The 16205-nt window shown below is 56.4% G+C and overlaps 7 protein-coding genes across 7 annotated transcripts; 3 read left to right on the forward strand and 4 right to left on the reverse strand.

Annotated features, from left to right (window-relative positions):
• Nucleotides 1-80: 80 nt before the first annotated feature.
• Nucleotides 81-779, forward strand: SCHCODRAFT_02499714 (G10 protein; the record flags this gene model as incomplete). The annotated part of the gene is made up of 6 exons (XM_003036390.2): nucleotides 81-112; nucleotides 162-192; nucleotides 245-444; nucleotides 495-561; nucleotides 611-698; nucleotides 751-779. 6 exons carry the CDS (start codon nucleotides 81-83, stop codon nucleotides 777-779), a joined length of 447 nt encoding a protein of 148 aa, XP_003036436.1.
• A 294-nt stretch (nucleotides 780-1073) lies between these two features.
• Nucleotides 1074-2214, reverse strand: SCHCODRAFT_02574492 (PEBP-like protein; the record flags this gene model as incomplete). Its single annotated transcript, XM_050343865.1, has 3 exons — nucleotides 1837-2214; nucleotides 1607-1714; nucleotides 1074-1550 (listed from the first exon to the last, which is right to left on the reverse strand). Exons 1-3 carry the CDS (start codon nucleotides 1945-1947, stop codon nucleotides 1074-1076), a joined length of 696 nt encoding a protein of 231 aa, XP_050200379.1. The 5' UTR covers nucleotides 1948-2214.
• A 115-nt stretch (nucleotides 2215-2329) lies between these two features.
• SCHCODRAFT_02537967 (uncharacterized protein) lies at nucleotides 2330-4563 on the reverse strand. The gene is made up of 4 exons (XM_003037764.3): nucleotides 4422-4563; nucleotides 2736-4362; nucleotides 2548-2687; nucleotides 2330-2499 (listed from the first exon to the last, which is right to left on the reverse strand). Exons 1-3 carry the CDS (start codon nucleotides 4490-4492, stop codon nucleotides 2592-2594), a joined length of 1794 nt encoding a protein of 597 aa, XP_003037810.2. The 5' UTR covers nucleotides 4493-4563; the 3' UTR covers nucleotides 2330-2499; nucleotides 2548-2591.
• A 93-nt stretch (nucleotides 4564-4656) lies between these two features.
• On the forward strand, nucleotides 4657-7116 carry SCHCODRAFT_02621206 (uncharacterized protein). Its single transcript, XM_050345044.1, has 3 exons — nucleotides 4657-4771; nucleotides 4831-6469; nucleotides 6521-7116. Exons 1-3 carry the CDS (start codon nucleotides 4692-4694, stop codon nucleotides 6617-6619), a joined length of 1818 nt encoding a protein of 605 aa, XP_050200380.1. The 5' UTR covers nucleotides 4657-4691; the 3' UTR covers nucleotides 6620-7116.
• A 243-nt stretch (nucleotides 7117-7359) lies between these two features.
• SCHCODRAFT_01077926 (uncharacterized protein) lies at nucleotides 7360-9411 on the reverse strand (the record flags this gene model as incomplete). The annotated part of the gene is made up of 1 exon (XM_003037765.2): nucleotides 7360-9411. One exon carries the CDS (start codon nucleotides 9409-9411, stop codon nucleotides 7360-7362), a length of 2052 nt encoding a protein of 683 aa, XP_003037811.1.
• A 468-nt stretch (nucleotides 9412-9879) lies between these two features.
• On the reverse strand, nucleotides 9880-13346 carry SCHCODRAFT_02621209 (uncharacterized protein). The gene is made up of 8 exons (XM_003037766.2): nucleotides 13319-13346; nucleotides 13030-13267; nucleotides 12950-12982; nucleotides 12856-12898; nucleotides 11948-12804; nucleotides 11710-11897; nucleotides 10623-11658; nucleotides 9880-10565 (listed from the first exon to the last, which is right to left on the reverse strand). The coding sequence occupies exons 2-8, from the start codon at nucleotides 13090-13092 to the stop codon at nucleotides 10119-10121; spliced, it is 2667 nt and encodes an 888-aa protein (XP_003037812.1). The 5' UTR covers nucleotides 13093-13267; nucleotides 13319-13346; the 3' UTR covers nucleotides 9880-10118.
• Nucleotides 13247-15364, forward strand: SCHCODRAFT_02621216 (uncharacterized protein). The gene is made up of 4 exons (XM_050345045.1): nucleotides 13247-13269; nucleotides 13326-13390; nucleotides 13445-15104; nucleotides 15157-15364. The coding sequence occupies exons 2-4, from the start codon at nucleotides 13350-13352 to the stop codon at nucleotides 15241-15243; spliced, it is 1788 nt and encodes a 595-aa protein (XP_050200381.1). The 5' UTR covers nucleotides 13247-13269; nucleotides 13326-13349; the 3' UTR covers nucleotides 15244-15364.
• The last annotated feature ends 841 nt before the right edge of the window (nucleotides 15365-16205 follow it).

Raw genomic sequence — 16205 nt, forward strand, 5'->3', positions numbered from 1 at the left:
TTTGTTTTTTCCTATTTATCGGCGCCAGTTCCCATCCGCGTTACAGCACGTGAGCGTTTTATTTCTTTACTCCCGCCACCATGCCGAAAATTAGAACGACGAGGACGAAGAAGTGCGCAAGAATTCATTTATGCCTTATGGAAAGACTGACCGTATTCCAGGCCCCCCGAGGGGTACGAAGAAATCGAGGCGGTATGTGTACTTGAGCGCCTATTATACGGCGTATGCTCAAGTTATCCCCTAGGTCCTCGATGACTACGCCAAGAAGATGCGCGACGCAGAGAACGAGTCTCACGAGGGGAAGCGCAAGGCAGAGTCCCTGTGGCCCATTATGCGCATATCGCATACGCGGTCAAGATACATCTACGAGCTCTACTACAAGCGGGAGGCGATCTCGCGCGAGTTGTACGACTGGCTGCTCAAGGAGGGATATGCGGATGCCAAGTACGTACTGTTAGTTCTGCGGTCGGGACAGGCGCTGACTCCAATCCCAGTTTGATCGCAAAGTGGAAGAAGACCGGCTACGAGAAGTTGTGCTGCGTTCGGTGCATTCAGACTAGAGTGCGTACGCCGCTCATCTCACCCCTCTCCCTTATTTACGCTGTCTCAGGATATGAACTACCAAGGCTCGACGTGCATATGCCGTGTGCCGAAAGCGCAGATTCGATCGGGGACCATTGTTGAATGTGTGCATTGTGGTGCGTCATCCCCTTTCGTTTTCGCCTTTCTCAAATGCTGAACGGTACCCAGGCTGCCGAGGCTGCAGTTCTGACTCATGATCTCTACTGCTACCGTCCATGCCGCACTTCATAGCCTCGAGCACCCGCAAGACACACGCTACCCTCCCGGTCAATACGTCAATAGTGCACGCCCACGCCCGCACGCCTTGCCGCGAAGAGTGTCTTGAACGCTGTCTGTATGTCTCTTGTGTACGTTGATACGCCTCTGCACGCCTTATGGTGACCAAGTATGCGCAGATCAAGAGTTTCGAATGTATATTGCTAACGCTATGCTACACTTGTATTCTTTCTCGTCCGACTTCGATTCTTTGCTTCGTCCTTTGACGCTTCTCTCTATCCGACGACCTTATGCACCGCGCTCTCCGCCATCAACTTCGCATCGTCTACTCCCGCCCCCGCCGTCGGCGCCACTTCCATTACCGCCACACCCACCACTTCCAGCCCATGCTCCCGAATGAATGTCGTCGCGTCGAACTTCAGACGCTCCGCGAAGTCGGCATTGCCTCCTCGTTCGCCCGTCCCGACGTCCTGGCCCGTCTCCTTCGCCAGTATAAACACGTACCGATGCGCTCCCGTCCCCGGCATCGGCGCGGATGGGAGAAACGCGGTGTGCGGCGGGCGGGTGGGGACGAGTGAAGGCCCACCGACGTGGGTGACGGTTGGGTCGGTGCGGGTGAGGGTCGGGTTGCCGGCCGCCGGCTTGAGGCCAGGCTGGACCCAGTGGCGGACTTGCTTGTCGAGAGGGTCGTTGCGCTTCATGAGATCGGGGTCGGTCATGATGAGGGTGTAGGTGGCGGTTGCATCGAGGGCCTGATGGGTGGGGAAAAAAGTGGTCGACGCTTAGCAGCACAAGAACGAAGACGTACCGTAGATGGGTGAAAGCGTATAGACGGCTCGCCCTGCACCTCGTCGCGATGTGGCTTCTGCCCAGCGGTGACGGAGATGCCAGATGGATACCGGATTTCGAGTACACCCTGAGGATTATGATTAGCTTTCCTGCTCTGTGAGGGAGTTGACGTGGTGGGTGGCATGCGCGTGTAGGGGTTGTAAAGCAGGCGAGATAAATGTCTGTTACTCAGACGATTTAGTAACGCACCTTCAGCTCCTGCGCTGTCGAGTACGGGAGCACGTCTGGGAAGACGCTATGCTCCTTGAGGCTCTCGATGACCTCGTTCAGGGAAGGGGTAGTTTGATGGAGGGCTGCCATGATGTGTTACTCTTTGTGTCGAAGATATTTTGATTAGCGAGTCGCCGAGTGAGATGTATGCGGTGGCTAGCGAGGGGGAAAAGCGAATGTCTGTCCTCTACTTGCTCATATATAAGAGAACCGCAGAGCGGACGGTGAGGCGGTGATGACGTTGACAAAGCGCAGTCGTGCTCCTTGTATATGTATTCCTCGACGCTCTGACGACGAGAATGCATAGGTGTACGACGAGCTCCTCAACGCCTCGTCGGTAATATGGCTTCACTCTGATAATTCGCGGCAGATTTAGCTGAGGAGCGAACGAGGCGACTTCGAGAGTGAATTTCGATGGGTCACGGGATAGTCACGTGTGTGGTTGAACTTTCCACAAACTCAAACTATACTCAGACAACGAGCCTGCTCTGTATGTCTAACTCCATAAATCCCATTTATATTTATTCATGTAGTCATCATAGCAGGAACAGCTCTTGAGGCTCTGGCGAATACTTCTCCCTTGCAGCGTGCTTCTGCCACCACATCCAACAGGCTGCATCTTCGTACCATCGAGAATTGATCCTTGCAGAGATATAAGCGCAGTGCCAAGCGCATATTGAGCGTATATACCTCCGCATCACTCCCAGTTCACTGAGAGGACTCATATGACTTCTTCATCCCCTCGAGGCGGGGAAGAGAATGGCGCCGAGCTTAGCATCAGAGTTGATGTCAACTCGTACGCCCACGTCAAGAGCGTATTGCACAAGCTCCTATACGAGGATAAGTGTTGATCACCCGTATAGATTTTGACAACTTACCGCCATCTCTTTGACGCCGCTTCCGAGCCATCGCTCGCGAAGGATCAACTTCTCCGGCAGCGGTCGATGCACAACGTATGTGTCCAGAAGCATCCTGAGCTTCATGGCAATGCCGGAGACATATTCCCTCGGGTCCGTGGCGCGTTTTCCAAAGCGCCTATCGGACCAGTGGATACACCGCAGATGTCCGCTGGGCGCATCCCCCTGGACTACCAATTCCTGTACTGCGTCGAACCAGCCCGAGTCGTTGGTGGTTGTGTTGAAAGAGAGCAGCCGCAACGAAGGCAAAAGCGATAGAAGCAGGTGACGGGCCCCGGCCTTCAGTACCTTGTTGCCTTGGCAGGAGTGGAGGTATTCGACCTGTCCGGAGGGTACTGCGTCCAGCACCTGTCTCATGGTGCGCTCGTACAACTCGTCGTTATCAAAGGGACTTAGCAGGTGCAGAAGAAGGATATGTTCTCCGGGAATCGCTAGAGAGCGGTCGTCTTCTGCTGGAAGGTCCACGTACCACGCCCAATGGTGCTGCTCCCTGAGCTGCAGCGTTCGCAGAACTAGCGCGGACGAGCGAAAGAGATGTCCACGAAGCGCGTCGCAAAGGCGCTGGTAATCACTTTCGCTCTCGTTCCTGTGATTTGAATGGATAGAGAGCCGCGCGTATGCTGGCATACAAAGAGCCGATATGATGAACGCGCAAACTAGCGGTCGAGCGCGAAGATCTAGGGAGCGGAGGTAAGGAAGATCTACCAGCTTCCCAAGCGTATTGAGCCCGTCCGTAGCGAAGTATGTCTCGAGCCCAAGATGCTGCAGCGAAGGGGAGCGGCGAATTACCGCCAAGAGCGTGGATGCAGTTACTGGCCACGGGGCAGTAGACCCGATTCGCGGGAGGCATTTCACATCGAGGCTCGTCAGACTGTGGAGGACGTTCCAGTCCAGAGCGACGCCTTCAAGATGTAGCTTCTGCAGGTTCGATGCAACATTCCTTGACGCCTCCGGTGGGATAACGCACGGGCTTGAGTCATCTGTTGACGAGACAACATGCGTGACCGACAAGCTTCGTAGACTGTCCCGACGACTTGCCCCGAACAGACCGAAGAATGTGTCAAGGCATTTGCCAGACCCGTGCAGGGTCAGGTCACGGATATAGTCGGCGTGAGATTGGAGTCGTGGCCAGGCAGAACGGAAGTTGTCCGTCAAGTAAATGGCTACTGTCAGAGGATGTGTTCCACAGTAGCGCGACTGATGAGGAGGAGGCAAGGAGATACGCGACTGTCCAGATGGCATAATGCTCATATGGGACCAGAGAATAGGACTGGAGATTCCGACAATGCGCCATCGCCGGCATACGAGCATGAGGCTAGTCCAATATTTGATACGCCTTGGGCGCCCTTCGCGCGTCGAGGCGATGAGCAGGAAGATCGAGGATAGGACCTCATTGGGCAAGCGAGAGATTGGAAGGAGCATGTTACGATGGCTTTTGATACTCGTGATGTGGGTGTAGAGCGATGCAATGTAGTCGTCCAGCCGAGTGGCCTGATCGTTGCTGTTGGCCTCGCCGTTCTGCTCGGGCAAGACCAGAAGAGGTTGAGACAGGAACTTAGAGGTCGCCCATTCAAGTCCAAGATGAGTACTGCCATCGACATCCATGTCATTGATCGTTGAACATAAGCGCGGGACAGTGCCACTCACTCAGGTTGGTAGATTAGTGGAAGTCGATGGACGCTGGATGCACTAGAGGTGCTATCATCACAGGCGGACATCGGGCAAGATACCTTTCCCCGAAATCTGTTTTCAGGCGGCGGATTCACCCAAGCGAGATGAGAGCAGAAAGACAAAGGGCTTGTGACCGTTACTACAGTACTTGTCACGGGCTTGTGTGCGTTAGCCATGTGCGGCTTGGATCAAGCGGCTGCTCTTCGATCCTGCTCTCATCCACAAAATCAACCGGCTTCTACAAAGATGCCCATGCTCTCGGATGGTGGCAATCACGAACAACTCGAGACATGCGAAGATAGTCTGTCGGTGCTATACCAGCACGAGTAAGCGGTATTCCTTCGCTCGAGCTAACACGTTAGTTGACGTGATACACAATGGCCAGCCCACATCTAGGCGTTCGATGGGGTATCTCAGAGATGCTCACCGAGCCCCTTCTTGTCCTTCCAGAACAGGGACGCAGTACAACGGATACGGCAAAACTGGACGAATATATTGCGTCGTTCTGCGCACATCTGGCTGCTTTGAGAAGTCGTCGCAATCTGACTGTTCCCGCCGTCCGCTTGCCTGACGAGCTCTTATCGGAAATCTTCGTGCTCACCTGCTTCTCGGATAGGCCGCTACTCCGCGGTCGACTACAGTCGTGGACCCACTTGATGTTGGTATGTCGACGATGGCGTGCAATCGGCGTTTCTACACCCAGTCTCTGGAGCAGGATGCACGTCGGGACGCGAGCTCGTGACCCAGCGCATCTAATCCTACCGTCGCCGCCTCAAAGGATCCGCTGCAAAAATCATCCTCTCACCGTAACTATCGACCTCGAACGAGACTCAACCGGGCAGGCCACGTGTACCCTGCTGCCGGTTCTCGCACCTCATTTTGATCAGTTCATGTCGCTCAAACTGAGCGGAACAGAATTTTGTCTACAAAAATTTCTGGACTCTTACACCGCGAGTCGCCGCGTAGGCTTGCAGATGTTATCACTCATCCTCCAGCCTGCGAACGACCGCGTCCCTTTCGTCCTGTCCCATGAAGCGACACAAAACATCGTGCCCTGCCTTCGCACGCTCTACCTCCGAGACGTCGCAGTAGATTGGGATGCTCTCCGGGATCTACAAAGTCTGACGATGTATTTCTACTCGTTCCTTGAGAGTGATGCACCTCAACCGATAACTCTCTCTGCCCTGCTCTCCATGCTACGCCGCTCTCCACACCTAACAAAATTCCACCTCCTAACACGCAATGGGTTGGACATGCTAGACGCACAGACAGGATCTGTTCATCTTCCTTGCCTCCGTTATCTCTACCTGACGGCCCATCCATTGCTCTGTGCAGCCATACTCGCTTCTATCCATATGCAATCATGGTCCGAAATCGTTATTCAGACCTCGGATGTGCCGGAGAACGAATACCAGCGCCTTCATGACGCGCTGGGAGGTTTGTTCGACCGACCTGGCGCGCCCGCGATGCGTTGCATGCGCCTCACTAGCAGCCCGGTGGTCCTGTTCGCAACAGACTTGTCAGCGGATGAACGACAACCTGTCGAAATTCCAAGGGAGTCGGGAGCGAGGCTCTCTATAACTGGATATCCCGATGATAGTCCTGAGATGCAGGGGCGCCTGCTGGCGCGGCTACTGAGCGCGGTACCTGCCCGAACAATCACATCTCTCGATTGTGGACCTAGGGCCCTGCTGCAGCGGCAAGATCTCTGCCTCCTGATACTCCGCGCGCTTCCTTCGCTTCAGTGGATCTCGTGTCGTGGAGGGCACGACGAGTACCAAATCTGGTTCGACGCGCTTCGGGACTGGGCTGGCAGCGTTGGGTCGGACCACAAGCTGCGCAGCTTTCGCTGGGACTTGGAGGAGGATAACTCAGCACCCACCGTCGCATCGCTCAGCGAGCGCGTCAGACGTGTCTCCAAAGACCTGCAGGATGTCCTTGACGCATGCGCGCGAGGCGGATTGGCGATACGCAGGCTTGTCATATCCTCGGAATGGCAATCGCACAACATGGTGGCAGTAATTGTGAGTCGTTCACTTCAAGTGAGGACGTCGACTGGCGCTGATATCTAGAAGAACCTGGTTACGCACGCTCGTGGGATGGGCGTAAAGGTCGACATGGTGCCGGATTCGGTTTACTGCGAAATCCTGTTCGCCACTCCAGAGGCGGAGTAGACGGCCGGTCCGGAGGTGTCGTGCTGACCAGAGACGGTGTCAAGTACGGGAGGTGTGGGGAGCTGTCCTGACGGAAAAATATGTCCGCATAACGGAGTATTACTTATATGGAATGGATGGCAGTGTCACCTACCGTACCGTATCAGTGTATCACTCGACGTTCTGGGGGTTGAAGGTCGAACATTGAGGCAGAATACCATGCATTGATAACAGAAGGTGTATAAGAAACGAGTGTGGTAGCTCACCATCGAGCTTCGAGGGAGGGTGAAACGCGGAGTAGAATGTCCTTGTCGAATAGCACTGTACGTGGGGCTCGCGTCTTTCACGACCGAGCGCTGCGATAGATGATGCTACAGAGGTTGAATTGTATATCACAGGTTGAGCATGTATGTACACATCAGTATGTATGTAGGTAGGAGAAGGAACAAGCAAGTACCATGGGCATGCAAAAAAGGTGCCATGGGGGTATGATGGAGATGGCAAGGGTCGAGAAGATGGTAAGGGCCAAGGAGGTGGCCATGGCCCAAAGAGATGGTAGAAGGATCCAAGGGTCGTGAGCAATGCGAGCCAACAGTCATTAGGAGGGTCGTAACACGAGACAGCATCGTAGCGAGCAGCGAAGAGCAACACGACGAGATGCAATAGGTGTACTGATAAGTTAGCCAGAAGAAGAAGGCTAAGGATGCCGTCAGTCACTATCGACGACGACGATGCGAAGGTCATACGCACTTATCCATCCATCATATAGTCCAATCATCGAGGCCAGACGACGGCGCTAGACCTATGCCTACGCGCCCCCGGCCCATCATCCGCTCCTCCATCCTGTCGCCGTACGACAGGCCGCCGAACCATGAGGACCACCACCCAGTCTCCTCCTTGCCCTTATCCTTCCGCTTCTTTCTGCGCGTCGTCGAGGGGCCGGAGCCCGCCGGACGAGATGCGCCATAGCTCTCTGGCAGCTCAGCAAAGCTTATCCTCTTCGGTGTCGACACGCCTGAATTAGGCTGGGAGTGCGAGTGGGAGAGCGCGACCGCAACACCGACCATGTCCGATACGCTCAGAGTCGAAGGCGTACGACGCCGCTCGAAGTCGCGCGCAATCGAGGAGGAAGAAGGAACGTGAGTGAGGGTGGGTGTCGTAGGGGTCGAAGGATCGTTGAGGGCGCGCTCCTTGCCCTTGCCCTTGAACGAGCTGATCTTGGGAGGCGAAGGTGCGCGAGTAGAGGAGGAATGCTGGGCCTTGGTGAAGAGCCTAGAGATTGAAGCCGTAGCCGTGGACGTCGCCGCTTCCGCGGGCGGGGGTGGACTACGGGGCAGAAGAAACTTGGGCGGTGGTGGGCGTCTCTCCGGCGCATCTACTACGACCCAGGGGTCGTCGAGGGTTGACGCATTCGCCGGCTGCTCTTGCAGAATCTTGCGGAGGGACTCGACCGTCAGCTTCGCGCGGACGCTATCGGAGGAGTCAGACGATGACGATACGGAGGATTCTTCCGTGGGTGGTGTCATGCATCGACGATGGGTCGGAGGTGGGGGTGGAGGTGAAGGGGCACGCTTTGGGGTACTGGACCGTGATCGGTGAGGACTGGGGAGAGGGTGGAAGTCCATGAAGCCTGCGGGGGATCGATGAGGACTGGGCACACTGCGCGAGTCTCGTGAACTGGTGCGTGACGATCCCGGAACGGGGGAAGACTTTGGCAGCAGCCTCTCCGTACTCCTGTTACTTGAACCCCGACGTTGCGGTGGAGAAGTGAATGAGTCAGGGGATGTCACCGCGTTGTTGCCTGGCCGGTAAACAAACGACGCAAGTCGCTCATACGCTGCAGAGTCGCTGTCTCCTTCCGTCCTCTCGCGGCGTCTAGAAGTAGATGGGAGGGGAGGGGGCTTCGGCTTCGAGGTGGATGGCGTGGCTGAATGAGCAGATGGCGCTGCACGCAAACCCAGGGTCGAGGGTAGAGTGATATTGGCGCCGTCGTGTGACGAGTCTGCGGCGACATATTGGGTGAGGGCGCGAGGTGCGGGTGATATGAGCCTGTTCCGCGCTTGCGGCGCATAAGAGAGACCAGAGTTGGCATCACGAAGGTCCGCCGACGATCGCCGACGGCTGTGGCGATAGGCAAGGCCCCTGCCGCTGGGCAGGCTGCTGCTGACGCTGCCCTCCGGCGCGTGGGCGCCCTTCCTCTTCTTCGCCGAGCCGTCCTCCTCGAAGAGGTCCTCCACGCCGCGCTTGATGTCGTTCAGGTCCTCCATCCACGCGTCGCGCATGTCATGCGAGCGGCGTATCTTCCTAGACAGCCCGACCGCGCGCGCCTGCAACCTGTTATCCGCGGGGGCGTTCTCCGAGCTCAGTACAGTCGACAGACTCGTGTTGGTCGTAATTGAGGACTGCAACAGCGCATTCGACATTTCGAGGGCGTGAACGCTGCGCTCGAGGAGGGAGTCGAGGTAGAGATCCGTGCTAGATCTACTGGCTTCCTTCCGTCTCGGCGGGGCACGTCGCGTGAGCTGGGACCCTCTTCGGGAGACGATGGGGGCCGATAGAGGGGGTGAAGGAAGGTAATGGGTGTTCTGTCGGGGGTCACGATCGTCGTCGGGGTCGCTCTCCTCATCGGCCTCCTCCGCGCTGTCGTACTCGGGGGGTCTGTCGTCCTCGGTCTCCCCGTCGATTTGTTGCCTCTGCCAATTAGAGACTGGGTTGTATTCCGGCAGGGTTAACGTTGTGTCGGACGAGAGGCGGAGGGCGGAGACGCGCTTTCGATGCTGGAACCCGCGTCGGTGGGGAGAGGTGTTCTGCATCGCGGCCTCTTCAGGGCCTCCGCCAGCGCTTAAAGCCTTGCGGAGTAGAAGTGCCGGGGCAGAGGGATTCGTGGTAATGAACTTCGAGGGTCCAGGACAAGAGTTCGCCAAACACGTGTTTCAGTCGTGATCACTTCACTTCGGCACCTCCCGCCACTCTACAGCTCGGAGAAGTTCAGCATATCTATCTGAGCACCCACAGATCTCTCTGAAAGCAATCAAATATTTTAGGGAGTCTCTCCTGGGAGGACGGCTATATTATCGAGAATTTCCGGGAAGTAAAGGGGTTCACATAGAACAGCGGCCGAGCTGCCACCTGGATCGCTTGACAAACTAGAGAGCCGCGACCGTATGACGAAGGGCTGACCTATATGGTCAGCAGGCCTCCGCCACCATCTTCAATGACTCAAGGAAGGTCGACGCAAAGCAACGTCAGAACAGAAGACGTGAACGATAACGACAAAGAACGACCGATATAAAGGAGGCCTCGAAGCGGACGCACCCTGTAGACGTGCGATTCGTTGACGCGAAGGATTGGCGGTCTTCGGCCGATAGAAAGCAATAGAAGAACACACAAAAATGGTATCAAGGCGAACATACAAGACGAAAACAAACGAAGAAACAAGACTAGTCTGAAGAAAGGAATAGTTGCATGGTACCTTCCACTCTTTCCCATCCGAACGATACGGATATTCGAAGCGCCGCGGTCAGACCGTACTCGCAGCCTGCAGAACGAGCAGATTTGCTCCTGTATTGGCCGCCACTAGCGCCGCGCCCACTTCTCCTATTGTCTTGGGCACCGAACTGGCCATGCCGGACCCTCGTTCCGCTACGAGCTCCTGCAGCTCTGCCTTGTGCGTATCGACCGCCATCCGACGAGACCGCCCTACGACGGCGATTACTGCCTTATCGTTGCCAGAACCGCTCTTAACCCTGTTGGCCTCGACGCTGACCAGTTCGACGACCTTGTGAAGGGGACGAGGATCGCTCTCGGTCTTGAAGGTGATCCTGGCGAGCGCGGCGGCGACGTCATGCGCATGCTTGATCATTCCGCCTCCAGCGTACTTCTCCCAAAGGATGTTGTCTGCGGTCTCGGAGTGAAGGCGGGTCTCCGTATTGGGCTGCACATATATCGTATCTGCTGCGGCCATCGTCTGCATCGCACAATCAGCTCCGCTATAGAGGACAAACGCGAGACTCAATTTACTTACCATAAGCGCTCCCGCCTTCGGGTGATCCACCGTACCCGTCGGCGTCAGCGGCGCGCCCTTCTGAACGCGCACAACAGTCGCCGTCACCGCCGGATTCCCGCACAGCTGCACCAAAAACGACAGCGCAAGCCTATCATCCGGACCACCGAAGAAGGGCAAGAACAGATGAACACCGCCCGCCAACGCGCCCTGCAAGCTCAGACCACGGTCCACGAAGAGCGCCACGTCGACCGTCGCGCTGGCGAAGACGCGGCGTATGGTCTCCGAGTGGACGACGGAGCCCGTCTGGTCTGCGCTGGCGGCACTGTCGAACGGGTTACCGGACCATGATGTGGCTGCGGGGGTCTCGCCTAGGGGTGCCGCGACCGTACCACGGGCCCACGAAAGAATGACCATCTGCGACCCTCGCTCCTGCGCGTGCATAGCGATCGCGTTCGGGAACTCGTCATAGGGCACAACGGTAAGCGCGGCCGACACTGATATCTTGTTCAGGTGAGCGAAGGTGCGGAAGACCGAGACAACGGGGTCATTGAGGATGAGCGAGTCGCCCTCCGTCGACTTGATCACGGCTGAAGTACGATTCGAGAGCTCGATGAGGCGCAGCGCGTCGATAGTGATCGGACGACGACGAGGAGACGACACTGCTGACTCCTTGGGCAGAGCAGGGGCGGCCAAAGAGAGGTCCGACTTTGCATCATCAGGCCCATTCGACAGGGCGTACGCCGCAGGGTTCTCCGGCTGCAACAGGTGCGACAGTGTCATGACCGTCGGCAGCTCGTCCACCTTCTCCATGACGAAAGCGAACCGGGTCTTCGTCTCCTCCACGGCCTGCGACGACCCCTCCTCCAGGTCCTTGTCGCTCTTCTTGCCCTCGAGACCGGTCGAGTGCTTCCGGTGCCTCTCGGGATAGAATAGGAGCGTCAAGGGCGTGGTCATAAATGTCAAGACCAGAGCCATGAGCACGAACATGGAGAACGTGCGGGTGTCCAGGACTCCGGCCTGAAGGCCGACATTGAGAACGATGAGCTCCACGAGACTGACGTGGAGATGAGCACAATATTCTCAGCGAGGCGAAGATAGTACATACCCCTTGCAACTCATCAGGGAGCCCATAGCACCGGCCTCGCGCCAGTTGAAGCCCATGGCGAAGGCTGCACCCGCGCATGCGAAGAACTTCGAGGCGAAAGCGACGACACAGAGAAGTACAACGTAGCCCCACGTAATTCCATTGTCAAGCAGGCCCAAGTTTGTCTTCAACCCAGACAGTGTGAAGTACTGCCCAAAGCTATGAGCAGCTGCAATGCGACCAGATCGATGGTACTTACCAGTGGCAGCAAAAGCAGTGAGACGAAGTCCTCAAGCTTCTCAACGAGGGAAATAGCGTATCCATTCTCGTGAGGAATGATCAGGCCGGCAAGGAAGCCACCGAAGATAGCATGTACACCAATGATGTCGGTGAAAAAGGCCGAGATGTAGACGGTCAAGAGGGTCAAGGTCATCATGAACGATGTCGGCGATCCCGCTTCGATACTCCCCGTCCGCTTCGCAAGCCAAACATAGCCCCATTTGACAGGGTATAGCAGGAAGATCACGAAGCCCGCCGCCGTAAGCAGGACCCAAAGTGCGGTGAGGCCAGAGTCTGCATTCACGAGCGCGACTGTGAGCGCTAGGAGCACCCAGCCGATCACGTCATTCCCGACCCCTGCGGAAAGCACGATAACGCCGACCGTGGTGTCGAGTAGCTTGAGCTCGGTGAGGATGCGACACAGGACAGGGAAGGCCGTAATGCCGATGGCGACCGCGGTGAAGAGCAAGAAGTTGCCATAGTTGGCAGAGCCATCCGTGAATTCATTGTAGATGCCAACACCAACTGCTGCGCCCAGGCCGAGGGGGACAAGGAGTCCAGCTATCGAAACGGCGGTCGCGGCGGCGACATTGCGTTTGACCATGCGGACGTCGATTTCCAGGCCGACCAGAAAGAGGAAAAGGACGAGGCCGATGTTGGCAGTGAGGGTAAGGCCGTCCATGGACTCGTCGGGGAAGATGGCCTGCTTGAACCCGGGGATCCTACCCATGATACTGGGGCCCAGTATCACTCCGCCAATCACTTCTGCGATGACCCTGGGCTGGCGAATACGACTGAGGAACAGCGAGAGGATCTGGGTCATGCCAATGATGATGACTGGCGGGATTGTTAGCTAACAAGACACGCATGAGGGAATGGTAAACGCACCGAGTTGAATGACCCATAGCTTGATGGGGTCCGCTGAGCTGTACTATAACGATGATTTGGAATGGTATACTGCGACGTCCCCCTTCCAACTAACCTTCGAAGGGTTATCGCCTGAAAACACGCCGCCCTGTAGAACGTTTAGCTGTGGGGGCTTCGGTCCAAGTTCGCCCGTACCTGGCCGGACGCTGCTCTGCGGTAGAGCTCAACTACCTGCCGAGTAACGAGACCGCCGCCCATAGCGATGTCGTCCTCAAGATGGAGGTCAAGGAAAAGGTGGAGATGGGAGGGAAAGGTCCCGACCCCGCATCTCCAGAATATATAGGGGTAATTGATGCCATCACATTCGTGCCTGGCGCTTCGCCTCATGTCACATTCTTGCTTGTCCTTCTCATTCAAGGACCTTTTCCCCGATCTGTGCGCTCAGCTTCAGTGGTCTCTCGCACTCCTGTGGATGCTCATGTACTCATTAGCCGGATTACGGTGGTATTGTGGAGATGGCTGCGGAGGAGAGGCAATCGATCAGCTACAGACGAGAGTGAGCATGGTGGCGTCTCCACTTATGTCTACTTCTGACTTGCAACCGTCATAGGTCATACCTCGAGGTCGACTGGGGAACTGCCAAGGACCTTCCACGACCTCTCGTGATCCTACCAGAACTACCAACGGATCTCTCGAGCCCCGCCGCCCGAGTCGCCAAGCTCGATGAGCACGCTGCAGCAGTCCGCGCGCATCTCGCTGTCATATACTCTCAGCGCAACGACTATATTCCCATCGCACAACTCCCCGATGAGACACTAGCCGATATCTTCCTTTGGGTCGCGCGCAGCTTTCCCTTGGACTCCCCCGCCTTCCGCGATTGGACTAGCTTGATGCTCGTCTGCCGACGATGGCGCTCTGTCGCCGTGTCGAGCTCTGCCCTATGGAGTCGTGTATACATCGGACATGACGTTCCCTCCTTCTCTTCCCTCTTGCGCATCGATCGCTGCAAAATGCACCCCTTGACCGTGAACATGAACGTGGATGCCACCTACTTTCAGACGGACGCGCGTATCCTGCGATCCGCTCTTTCCGTCATTGGTCCTCATTTCGATAATGTGGAAACGCTCGAAGCGAAAGCCACGCATATGTCTATCAGAAAGCTCGTCTACATGCTGGCGGAAAAGAAGCGTCGTAATCTACGGCATCTGTCGCTCGCTCTGGCGGACACGCACTACTGGGAGGAGCCCGAATGGTTCGACCTCCATCCTGACACGGCCGCAAATCTGTTCTCTCACTTAACTTCAATCTCCCTCTCAAACGTCGGTCTAGGATGGGATCACTTTCATAACCTCACACGGATACACATAATGTACACCGTCGTACTGCATGTACATTATCTGAAGTTCCCTACCCTCGAGGCCTTGCTGCGTCGCTCACCGGCGCTGAGCGACCTCTTGCTCTGGGACTGCTTCTTGATCGATGACATTCATGCATCTTCGGCGCCTATCAGACTCCCTTGTTTGAGTCGCTGCAGCCTTCGGTCGCATCCTGCGCACTGCGCCTTCCTACTCTCTGCCATGCAGATTCCGCCCGCGACCACTATTGCCGTCTCTACTCATGGAGAGGTGGCGCATGTCGGCGAAGTCATGCCTCTGCTCGACGTGTTGCGTAAACATTTCGAGCGGCCGGGCGCCCCTCTCCTGCGCGCCCTGCAGCTTCAACACCACACACCAGCATGGAGATGGTACTCAAATCCCATGCTTCAGTACGATGGAGAGGAGGGACACGAACCGAGTCTTAGTCTCGAGATCCTCATGAAGGGACCGAGCGCCAGGCTGGATATTGCGGCGGAGATTCTGCAGCCCGTCCTCACCAAAAACGTCGTGGCGCTCGACTGGAGCCAGAACACTCGACAGCATTACAGCAACGGCCTGGGCGGCGCGTTCCAGTACAACGTCCTTCGCGCACTACCAGCCCTACGAGACGTCTTTGTGTGCAGCACCCCTCACAATTTCTCGTGGATTTCGAAGGTACGCGAGATGGTCGAGGATACACCTGAGAAGTTGCAGGAGGAACCAATGCGGCGGCTTGAAGGTGTCTATTGGGTCGAGTCCGCCCGTAGCAGCGAACTATCCAAGAACGCGATGGAGAAGTTCACAGGGAGTCTTAGGCAAATGGTCGACGTCTACGCTCGGGTCGGACATCCTCTCAAAAGGCTGGTTTTCGACCCGAACTGGCTCACTTGGCACGGGAAGGCATACTTCTTGGATGTTAGTTGTGCGTCATTACTTCAGAAAAAGCCTTACCTAGCTTTAATTTCAGGACCTGGAATTATACGAATCGAACATGAGAAAGTTCAAGGGTGACGGGGAGGACCTCGAACTTTGCGAGATGCAACTCCGGTATTAGCGAGCACTACACCTATGTTTGGCCATGCACCGATCCGATGTGCTGCCTCTACGAGTTTTATGGTGTGACGAGGAGCAGAATGGATGGGATATTAGTTGCGTTGATGGTCGATGAACTGTGCGAGGGCCGAAGCATGATAGCGCGTGATGTGCCACGTGCTCCCGGGCCGAAACTCAGACTGGCCATCGGTCGTCGCGCGAACACCCACTACCTTGAACAGAACCATCATGGAGCTCGACGAAGCTGAAGTCTCTCAGGGAAAAAACGAGAATCGGCTAAAGACGACGAGAGACGGGGACATCGACGTCCAATATGATCCCGAGTGAGTGACCACGAGCGCGAGGCGGTTTTTTTTTGGCTTATATGCGCCGAAATCTCAAAGTCATCCGCATCCCGCCCATCCCTGGGCCACGGCAGACGTACTTCGCCATCCGTTGCTCGTACTCCCAAACGAAGACAAGACCTCGAGCTCTGCGACCAGGCGCGCGAATCTTGATCAACATATTGCCTCCATACGAAATCAGCTCGCCGCGCTCGTGATCTACCGCAACTCGCTCGCCGACATCTCTAGCTTGCCCAACGAACTTCTCGGAGACATATTTCTGCTTTACGCTCGGGAAACCAACACCCTGTCTGGTCTTCGCTGGACCAAGCTTCTGCTTGTGTGTCGCCGCTGGACCATAATCGGGCTGTCCACGCCGGCGCTCTGGAGCTACATCGAGTTCGACAACTACGCGCTCGCCGCATCGGTACACACAGCAGCCCTGCAGCAGCTGTGCCTTCCCGGCGCCCATCCCCTCACTGTCGCCGTCCAAGACGATTTTAGGGCGCCTTTCCTTACTCGTATCCTACATCTCCTTGCGTCGAGTGTGGACCGCATATCCTCGCTGAAAGTAGGCTCTGCGGGTCCGCATCTTGCGGAACTACTGGAGATGCTGGCGCAGGAAAAACGGAGCAACCTT

This window comes from Schizophyllum commune (assembly GCF_000143185.2).
Source record: "Schizophyllum commune H4-8 unplaced genomic scaffold SCHCOscaffold_5, whole genome shotgun sequence".
Classification (NCBI taxonomy): domain Eukaryota; kingdom Fungi; phylum Basidiomycota; class Agaricomycetes; order Agaricales; family Schizophyllaceae; genus Schizophyllum; species Schizophyllum commune.

What these genes read in the sequence shown, in the direction of transcription:
- SCHCODRAFT_02537967 (XM_003037764.3), bottom strand. Translation starts at nt 4,492, where the DNA reads ATGTCCGCCTGTGATGATAGCACCTCTAGTGCATCCAGCGTCCATCGA. An exon ending in CCACTAATCTACCAACCTGA is followed by an intron (nt 4,363 to 4,421) that starts GTGAGTGGCACT and finishes TGTCGATGGCAG; the next exon opens with TACTCATCTTGGACTTGAAT. An exon ending in GCGGCGTCAAAGAGATGGCG is followed by an intron (nt 2,688 to 2,735) that starts GTAAGTTGTCAA and finishes ATCCTCGTATAG; the next exon opens with GAGCTTGTGCAATACGCTCT.
- SCHCODRAFT_02621206 (XM_050345044.1), top strand. Translation starts at nt 4,692, where the DNA reads ATGCCCATGCTCTCGGATGGTGGCAATCACGAACAACTCGAGACATGC. An exon ending in TCGGTGCTATACCAGCACGA is followed by an intron (nt 4,772 to 4,830) that starts GTAAGCGGTATT and finishes CACAATGGCCAG; the next exon opens with CCCACATCTAGGCGTTCGAT. An exon ending in ACAACATGGTGGCAGTAATT is followed by an intron (nt 6,470 to 6,520) that starts GTGAGTCGTTCA and finishes GATATCTAGAAG; the next exon opens with AACCTGGTTACGCACGCTCG.
- SCHCODRAFT_02621209 (XM_003037766.2), bottom strand. Translation starts at nt 13,092, where the DNA reads ATGGGCGGCGGTCTCGTTACTCGGCAGGTAGTTGAGCTCTACCGCAGA. An exon ending in GCAGAGCAGCGTCCGGCCAG is followed by an intron (nt 12,983 to 13,029) that starts GTACGGGCGAAC and finishes AACGTTCTACAG; the next exon opens with GGCGGCGTGTTTTCAGGCGA. An exon ending in GCTATGGGTCATTCAACTCG is followed by an intron (nt 12,805 to 12,855) that starts GTGCGTTTACCA and finishes CAATCCCGCCAG; the next exon opens with TCATCATCATTGGCATGACC.
- SCHCODRAFT_02621216 (XM_050345045.1), top strand. Translation starts at nt 13,350, where the DNA reads ATGGCTGCGGAGGAGAGGCAATCGATCAGCTACAGACGAGA. An exon ending in TCGATCAGCTACAGACGAGA is followed by an intron (nt 13,391 to 13,444) that starts GTGAGCATGGTG and finishes CAACCGTCATAG; the next exon opens with GTCATACCTCGAGGTCGACT. An exon ending in GGAAGGCATACTTCTTGGAT is followed by an intron (nt 15,105 to 15,156) that starts GTTAGTTGTGCG and finishes CTTTAATTTCAG; the next exon opens with GACCTGGAATTATACGAATC.